The sequence below is a fragment of the Solanum tuberosum genome, unplaced genomic scaffold, assembly GCF_000226075.1.
Source record: "Solanum tuberosum cultivar DM 1-3 516 R44 unplaced genomic scaffold, SolTub_3.0 scf00240, whole genome shotgun sequence".
Classification (NCBI taxonomy): domain Eukaryota; kingdom Viridiplantae; phylum Streptophyta; class Magnoliopsida; order Solanales; family Solanaceae; genus Solanum; species Solanum tuberosum.
Window position 1 is genome coordinate 54,600 of NW_006239164.1, and position 9,841 is coordinate 64,440.

The following is a 9,841-nucleotide window of genomic DNA, read 5'->3' on the forward strand; positions in this document are numbered from 1 at the left end:
GATTATAATTTTTTAACTTTTAAGTTTATTTTATTTTATATTTAATCGAAGCGAATTATATAAATTAGGATGCACAAATATTAAACATATAATCCTCCACCATTTGAATTTAACATTTTTGTGAGTTTATTTCTATTTGAGTTTTATTTTATATTTAATCAAAGTGAATTATATTAAATTAAATTTATTTATTATAATAAATAATTTTAATGGTGTATTTAATATGTAATTAATAATTATGATGTCCCTTTTTAAGTGAATTTATGATCATAAATACTGAAATTCACAAAATAGTTACATCAAATGTCAATATTTGTAAATATATTTATTGCTTGGTTGTAATTAAGTAATATTCATTCTCATCACATTAATTTATTTAAAAATAATAAATTAATATAATTTGGTGTGAATACTTTTTACGAGTAAGTTTTTATTGTTATTTGATTTTCAAATACTGAATCTCAACGTGCGAGTAAAAAATGATCCAAATCAGATATTTAGATCTCATTTGTTTTTATTAAGATTAAGACATTTATTTGGAATGGTGTTTGTTGATGATGATTGTAGGTAGTATCTTATGGTATAGTGATTGATAGTAGTGGTTAACTGTGGTTGTTGGTAAGGCTGATAACAAGTAGTGAAATGATATTGATGGTGAAGATAATGGCGGTTAGTGATATATAATGTTAACTAATGGTAGTAATTATCGACAGTAATTAATGGATGTAATAATGATTGGTGGTGATGATAGTAAATGATGACTATTTGTGATGAAGATTGACTGGCAATTGACGAGTGGTGGTTGTAGTTGGGTTGAGGATGATGGTTGTAGATGGCAGGTGGTGGTGATTGACGATAGTCGTAGTTGTGATTGAAATGATGGTTGTGGGTGGTGGGTGAAAGTAGATGGAGTAGCGGTGAACTGTCATCTTTGTAGAAATTCTTAAATAGATATCTTAATGATATTAAGACTTTGTTATAGATTTTAATCATTCAGACCCATCAAGTCATTGTAAACTAAGAAAAAGAAACACACTTAATAATTAATATTCTGACATTGAAAACAAATAGACTTAATGACTGATATATGAATAACTAAAAATTAAGATTAATATCTTGCATCAAATTATAACTTATTATAGTTAAGTAATTTAAGAAAATATACATTAACTAATTATGATTAAGTGATAATTATATATTTCAAACACAGACAAAGCATTCAATAATATAGTATAAACATCTATACGAATAAATATTTAATCGGTATGTGAATATTTTTTATAGCATTTTCTTTCTTGGTAACTTGAACTTTTTCTAAGGTATAGCACCTTATAAACTTTATTTAACTTAGGAATAAAGCAGTTGTTGTTATTATTATTATTATACCAATTGTTTACAAACTAATGGACGAAATCTTTCCAAAAAGAAAGCAAATATTAAATAATCAATCTACATCGAATCGAATTTTCTTTTCAAAAAAATTATGCTACATTACTATTAATATATTTGAACTTTCATAAAATAAAGTTTACGACTTTATTATTTATCAAATGAATTATGATATGTCATAGTTTGAACAGATAGAATTATTTGATATCTTTTGTTAGTGATAGGTGATAAATATATGTGAGTTAATCAAAGTATGCATAATAAATTGTTTGCAAACATTGAGTTATCAAAAAAAATAATCTAAAATATTAGTATTGACTATTTTTATTTATTTGTTTATATATTTTAACAAATTGTATATGTCCTTCTAGAAACAAAATAAATCAAAGGTAATAATAAAGGAGAATATGGAACTCTTTTAATCTTTTTTTTTTTTTTTTAGAAAATAGAGGCAATTAAATTATGTATACGAATCTACACCTGTAACAGGTTGTAAAGGCTTGTATAGAGGCATTTATATTTATATATTATATATACCTTTTAATATACTGTAAAAAATGATGCAAGAATAAAATTATTTATTTATTCATCCACAATAGATGACTTATAAACATCGTGCAATTTTTTTTCAAAGAAATGAGAAGAAACATAATCTATATGTGGGGTTCGAGGAAGGACCGGAGGGTTATCCTGCATTTCTCCAAGAGGCTAAGGAACACAATCCATAATGAAGAATCTACAATGATATTTTATTATTATACTTAGAAAGGCAGGAAATCATGTTGTTTTTTTTTTTACAGTTTGTGCTGAAAGTTCATTTTGCAACAACAGAAATAACACAGAGAAAGTAGAATAATAGGAGTAGTGTATTTAACTTTAAGCACTGCTCTTGATAATTTCATCATCTGCATAACTTGCTTTCGGCTCGCCCTTGACATTCGTTTCTTGGAAATAATCCTCACGAGCGTTATCAGCTAACATCAAAGCCACCAACCAGAAGAGCGCGGAATCAAGAGACAAGAAGGCACCTCCACCTAGAAGACCGGTTTTGGCAGTTGGGCAATCGGTCTGCAAGTTGTGATGAATGTTGCGTGTGATATGAAGTTGCTCGGTGATTGTAGGCCACAACAACAATGTTGCTGCTAAACCAGTTGTGCCCCTTTGAATTAACAGCAGAAAATCACCAAAAAGAACACTAAGGTTCAGAAAATAGTACAGTAGTATATGAAATAATGATAAGATTCCTATCCCTCAAGAGAGGCGGTGAACTCAATCACATAGTTGATGGTGATGCATCAATTTCCGAAGTAAGTTCAAGAGTTGAATGGTCTAAAATGCACCTAACCTACAGTTTTTTCGCGAATTTCACACCCTAATTAACAATTGTTCCTTTTTTCTTCCTGCACTATCACCATCTATGTATTAAAAACACACCTCAAGTCCTCCTCAACTATCAGTTGTTCCCTTTACCTTTTCCTACCTGAATGACACTTGAACTACCGCTTTTTCACGAGTTTCACACTTCAACTATCAGTTGTTCTCCTTTTTCCTACCTGAACTATCATCATTTATGTATTAAAACACACCTCAATTATCAGTTGTTCCTTCCCTTTTCCTACTTGAACTATCACCATCGAGTCATCAAGGGTTAATTATCTCATAATGAACCTTATTTTCAGCAGGGGGTTAATTTTCTTGTCTGCAGTTCGAATCATCCTACTTAAAGGATATTAAAGAGCGCATTCTGCATTTTGATTAAGTTGAAGATACCTTAGATAATTTGCACCCTTTTACATGTCCTAAGTAGTTGGTATCCGATTTTTTCAAAAATTTATCACTTCATCAGATATATCTATACATCCAAGAGCTGCAATTCCTAAATGATATTAGTGCTATTATTTGTAGAGGATGACGGTCAAAGTTACAAGAAGTATGTGACCTACAATGATGTGTTTACCAACTTCAGGACAAAAACAGCCAATAGTAAGACACATAGGGATAGTGAACTAGGATAAAGAAGAAGGTAAATGAAGAGATTACGCATAAAACACAATGAAAAAGAAAAAAACAAGTTGAGGAGTACTTACAATGCAATATTTAAGAACACGACGAAACTAGTGTTTCTCAGCAAAGCAGCTTGTGGAACTGACTTTCCTTGATACGGATAAAACAAAGACAGAAAACCGGCCACAGAAGATGCAGCAAGAAAAACAAAAGACAAATAGCCCAAGGCAACAGTAGGATCAGACTTGTATTTACAAATAACAACGCCTTTTCCTGATATTGCAGTCCCAGCTGCAGGCTGCAATAAAAATATCCAAAAAAGTCCTAAATAAGAGAGGAGAAAGTAACAAAACCAACAACATATTTGACAGATAGTTTGCGCATCTACTCATCAATGATGCTCAAAGATCTCCACTTTTCTGACAGGAAATTAAGAAGGAATAACATCTTCTTGTTCGACACAGTAAGTTTTTCTATTTTCACAATATACAAACACATTAAAAGTGTTATATTACTTGGGAACTGACACACCACAAATATAATACAACAACATACCCAGTGTAATCCCACAAGCGGGGTATGCGGAGGGTGGTGTGTATGCAGCCTTACCCATACCTTGTGAAGGTAGAGAGGTTGTTTCGAATAGACCCTCAGGTCAAATAACACATATCAAAAACAAATATGAAAAGGAAGTGCAGTAGTGGAGTAATCATGGTGAAACCACAAATATGGAAGGAGAAAATCACGAAATTGTTCTGTGTTGTTCTTGATAAGATTAAAAAGCACTACAGGAATACTCGAACACAAGACGTCTAAGAAAACCATATGTTTCACACCTAGCTCTCCCAAGTCCCAACAGGTACACTAGCCGCAACCACTAAAGTAGCAATCATCTATCATGTGAATAAGAGTAATTTAAGACATGAAGAATCAGCATAAATTCTTCCATGTTATAATGTTATATCTGATTTTAAATACATTTGGCATCACATGGTTAGAGTAAGGTCAAGCCTTTGAAACCGACAACCATAAAAACAGAAATGTTAATCACCAACAAGTTTTGTTTCGCTATGGTGATCTACGTCAAAGAAAAAGTTTGATGTTGTACTTAAAACCAACTACCACTCCTCTATTAAATAACTACTTAGGATAACTCAGAAGAATCATGACCAATGCTTCATCCAACATGAGGACAGCACAATAGGGCAGATCAGGTTGCAATGCAAGCGATCCAATCACTTCAATTGCTTCTTCACTTAAAGTTTACCAGAAAAATCAGTCATGTTCTTAATAATAGTGATTTTTGGTAGCATTATTCAACACTATCTCACAACTAGGCAGAGGCTCGAACTATATACATGAATATAAAAGGTTTAGAGAAATTTTCCGAAAATATGTTCATATATACATTAAGATGTGCACTCAATGCCATGAAGTCCATTTAGAAAAAGAAGAAGGAAAACACACACACACAAAGAACTAGGCAAGCATATCGTACGAAATTTAGACAATCAAAGGATAAGACATAGCAGGCAACAGATTAAGTAGAGGATTTACAAGAATTCCCCACATTTGATTTATTCAACTAACCTTCTTGTTTTCAGCGATAACTCCAAATATAAAGGATAAAACACCAAGGGTGGCTATTATCATAGACATCTGTTTCATACCAATCGCCATTGGACCTCCAAGCTTTCAGCGACTACCTACATAATTTCAAAATCCAAAATACCCATTTTTTCCATCAAAATTGAACAGAAAAATCCCAAATACAACCAAATCAAACAAGTTATCACTTCAACTGTAACAAGAAACAGATTCTAAAGTGTCTAATACTAAAAAGAACCAACTTTGAAAAGATGGGGTTACCTGAATTGTTCCCAAGATTACAACAACAACAACAACATACCCAGTGTAATCTCACAAGTGGGATCTAGAGAGGGTAGTGTGTACATAGACCTTACCCCTACCTTGGAAGGTAGAGAGGTTGTTTCTGATAGACCCTTGGCTCAGGGAGGCTCAAGAGAATAACAGGAGTGAAGAAACCAAGGCAAAATACTAAGCAAGGCAAGACAAAACAATCTGAAAGAGGAATAATAACTACAACAAAATAATACGATAATTGAAGTACAAGGAACAACAAATAGTAACAGAAGTTGAAGAAACAAGAAACTACAAGAATACTACAATGACTACTAGTATGGAAGGATAAGCGAGACAACACTCAACTACTTAGTGGCCTTCTACCCGAATCTGTATCCTCCATAAGCTCCTCTCTAAAGGATAAACACCCGGAAAAAGTCTGTTTAGATTCTTGAAAGAAGGAGGGTGAAATTCTACATATCAAACAATGAATATCTTAAGTCAAAGTTGATGAATTGCAAAGTGTTCAGCAACTAACTACAACAACAACAGCTATGTCTCAATCCTAACTTGGGTCGACTATATGGATCTTAATTTCTTCATTTAAGCTTGTATTATATCATCATCATAGTAAATCCAAAATACACATTTTTTTCATCAAAATTTAACATAAATTTTAAAACAAATAAACCCCAATATACAACCAAATCAAAAAAGCTATCACTTCAACTGTAACAAACAAACAAAGAAAACAAAAAAACAGATTATGAAGTGTCTAATACTAAAAAGAACCAAACTTTGAAAAGATGGGGCTAACTGAATTGTACCCAAAAGTAGAATAATCTAAAAGATAAACACCCGCAAAATGACTGTTTAGATTCTTGAAAGTAAAAGGGGGTAAAATTATACATCTTAAGTCACTGTTGATGAATTGCAAAGGTGGAAAGACAAACATACCCTTTCAGCAACTACCTACAACAACAACTACTACGTCTAAGTCCCTTACAAGTTCGGGGTCGACCATATGAATAAACAGTACCATTTTCATAAAAATTTAGCAGAAAAATCCCAATTACCAAATCAAACAAGTTATCAGTTCAACTACAACAAGAAACAGATTATAAAGTGTCTAGTACTAAAAAGAACCAAACTTTGACCAGATGGGGTTATCTGAATTGTACCCAAAGGTAGAATAATCAAAAAGCTTAACACCTAGAAAAAGACTGTTTAGATTCTTGCAATGAAAAAGGGGGTAAATTATACACATTCAAACAGTGAATGTCTTAAGTCAATGTTGATAAATTGCAAAAGGGGAAAAAGAAAATACCCTTTCAGCAACTATGTCTTAGTTCCAAACAAGTTCAGGGAGGCTATATGAATTGAAAATACCATTTTTCATCAAAATTTAGCAGAAAAATCCCAATTTGCAACCAAATCAAAAAAGCTATCAATTCAACTATAATAACAAACAGATTATACAGTTTCTAATACAAAAAAGAACCAAACTTTGACCAGATGGGGTTATCAAAATTATACCCAAAAGTAGAATAATCAAAAAGAACCTAGAAAAAGACGGTTTAGATTCTTGATATGAAAAGGGGTAAAATTACACACATTTTAATGAATTGAAAAGTGGAAAAAGAACCTACCCTTTTGGAAGATTAGTTCAATAGAGAAGAAAAATGATAATTCTGCAGATCTGTTGATCTTTTTTTGTGTGTATTTAAAGGAAAATCAGAGTTGTCAACGCTGGCTGGAGCTGAGTAAACGTAAAAATGAGGATGATAAAAGTGTGTGTATTTGTTTAGGATTCTTTTTCCTTTTATTTTTCTACCAAATTTGTTTTAAGATTCTTATCCATTTTAACATGGATGAACTTTCTCCAGAAAGTTGACTAGATCATGATGGGGGTGGAACTAGGAATCTAAGGATATTTTGGGTATAGTTTTTGACCATTAAAAACAAAAGTAATATATTTCGGTTTTAATTTGTTTGACTTACTTTTATTTTTGCCATAATACATAAATGTATCCTTTAATTTGGTTTTATTTTACATTTATGTCCTTCAACTTGGGTGTGCACAAATAAACAATTATAATTGTATAAAGTTGAACTAATAGACATATGAGTCATATGTGACATAATACACGTAGGACACAAATTGTCATGTAGGATGTCACGTAGAATGTGTGTCTATTTATTCAACTTTATACAAATTTAAGTGTATATATGTGCACGACCGAAGTTGAGGAACATAAATGTGAAATGAGGTCAAGTTAAATGATATTTCCTCCATTTCAAATTAATTGAATTGTTGAGACATTTTTCATTTTTCAAATTAACTTAATTGTTCAATTTTCAAGACTACTTTTAGAATGTTCTTCCAATTTTATCCTTCATTAGTTATTAAGTAATGTTTAGTTATTTTAATCATAAATTTGACAATAATTAATAAGGGTAAAAATGGAATGTTATGTCTAATTTATGTCTTAATCTACTTTTTTTCAAGGATGTGAAACACTTCAACAATTCAATTAATTTGAAACGGAGGGAGTATATTTATGTAATGCCTTTATTTTTAGTTTGTTTTAAAAACAATGATTTTTTTTCTTTTAGCAACTCTTTGATTTCAAATTTTCACATGACATATTTATAACTAGGGATAAAGGTCTGAAAAATACTTCAACTTTGGTCGGATTTGTTGTTGCGATACTAAACTTTCATGAGGATCTATTACCTCCCTAGACTATTTTATACCGTATTTTAAACATATATATTTGCCCACGTGGACATAAAAAATAATACAAAATTATAAATAGTAATGTGTCCACATTGACACCTATATACCTTTAAAATACACTATTAAATAGTTCAGGGACTAAAAAATACGGTATTAAATAGTCTAGGAAGGTAATAGGTCCTTATGAAAGTTTAGTATCGCAACAGCAAATCCGACCAAAGTTGGGGTATTTTTCAGATCCTTATCCCTTATAACTACGAGATTAAATGACATTTTGACACATTTTTAATTTTAGTCCACAAGATTTAATTACTTCTTTTAACTTTCTTAATCTTCATGAAAAATCAAATAAGTCAAACAAGTTAAAACGGAAGAGATATATATTCCGAGTAGCTTGTCTTTCTAAGCTTCTTCTTTTTCTTTTTTTGAAAAAATGAGGTTATGAAAAAGAAATACAGAGGAAGAAATTAAAATATGGATAAAACGAATCTTTATTAACGATGAAAATTCATATAATTAAATAGCTGAGCTATTAAAAAAATTCAATTATTTTTTAGAACTTTGGTCTGCCTAAAATAATTTTCCTACAATTTCTTTCTATTTTGTAATAATATGAATAAAATGATCCCACTAGTAAAATTACATTTATTATGTTAGAATTGTTGTTACTTTATGAAGTACATCGAGGTAAGTATCTTATAATATCATATTTGTAGTTTTACAAATAAAATATTTTTATATATATAGATAAGCATAATTTGATAATCTTAATATGTATACCTTAAACTTTTAGATGGTTTAGTTGATGGGATAAGATAAATAAAGATATCTCGCAAGTTGACATACCTTATGAATTAACTATCTCACTTTCACTTTTTAAAGATAACTAATCTCATCATATCCTAATACGTCATGAAATAAAATAATTTTGAGACCAATAGTACTTATATAACCAAATAAAGGATACAATTAATAATCTTATATTTTTATTTTGTAATGACATAATATATGTTGTGTCGTAATTTGACTATTTCTAGAAAAATCACTTTTGAAATGTTCTAAGTATAAAACAATTAGAGAAGTACTTAGAAAAGAGTCGCCACTTAATTTTTTAAAGAAATTTAAGAAAAACTTATAAATTTTCAAAAGATTTTAAAACAGAAAAAAATCATTTGAAAATATCGAAAGAGGGTTCGGGGTTCAATTTACACTTCGAGAAGGGTTTAAGCATTCAAAGTGTCCGCTAACATGCGGTTGACCTGTGACTTGACTAAAATATATTTGACTATTTTTTAGAAAAATAATGATTTAACATAAAAATAATAATAATAAATATTTGGTTAACTTTGAGAAAAATAGTTAAATTAAATGACATATTTTTTAATTTATTTTTTGGAGAAGGGAATCCAAAATGGAACAATTGAATTAAATTGCAAGTGATTAGAATGTTAATAAAAATAGATTAATTAGAATTGTCTAATTCATTTTGAAATAATAATTTAAAACCAATAAAAATAAAATTAAAGCATGAAAATCATCTTAAATTAATCGACTAACCTTTTTGAGAAAATGACTTGAGTAAGTATATATATACATACATATATATATATATATACATACATAAATATACATATATATATTTATTTATTTATTTTTTATTTTTATTTTTTAACTAATTAAAAAGGTTTTGACTAGCATTTTTTAAAATTTATTTGGGAAAAAATACTTTGACTTAAAAAACAATTTTAAAATGAATAAAATGATTAAGTGAAGAGGCGTTAAAACATATATCTTAAGAATAAAAGGTTTAACTTAATTAGAAAGTATAATTTGATCAACATATTT

At 29.8% G+C, this 9,841-nt stretch overlaps 1 protein-coding gene across 2 annotated transcripts; it reads right to left on the bottom strand.

Annotated features, from left to right (window-relative positions):
• Nucleotides 1-2,114: 2,114 nt before the first annotated feature.
• On the bottom strand, nt 2,115-7,189 carry LOC102598753 (uncharacterized). 2 transcript variants are annotated; one of them, XM_006356957.2, is made up of 4 exons: nt 6,906-7,189; nt 4,984-5,099; nt 3,477-3,691; nt 2,115-2,548 (listed from the first exon to the last, which is right to left on the bottom strand). In XM_006356957.2, the coding sequence occupies exons 2-4, from the start codon at nt 5,071-5,073 to the stop codon at nt 2,266-2,268; spliced, it is 588 nt and encodes a 195-aa protein (XP_006357019.1). In that variant the 5' UTR covers nt 5,074-5,099; nt 6,906-7,189; the 3' UTR covers nt 2,115-2,265. The 2 variants fall into 2 exon arrangements, with proteins under 2 accessions (XP_006357019.1, XP_006357020.1); XM_006356958.2 differs by lacking the exon at nt 6,906-7,189 and adding an exon at nt 6,084-6,105.
• Nucleotides 7,190-9,841: the final 2,652 nt, after the last annotated feature.

What these genes read in the sequence shown, in the direction of transcription:
- LOC102598753 (XM_006356957.2), bottom strand. Translation starts at nt 5,073, where the DNA reads ATGGCGATTGGTATGAAACAGATGTCTATGATAATAGCCACCCTTGGT. An exon ending in TTATCGCTGAAAACAAGAAG is followed by an intron (nt 3,692 to 4,983) that starts GTTAGTTGAATA and finishes TTTTTATTGCAG; the next exon opens with CCTGCAGCTGGGACTGCAAT. An exon ending in GTGTTCTTAAATATTGCATT is followed by an intron (nt 2,549 to 3,476) that starts GTAAGTACTCCT and finishes GTTAATTCAAAG; the next exon opens with GGGCACAACTGGTTTAGCAG.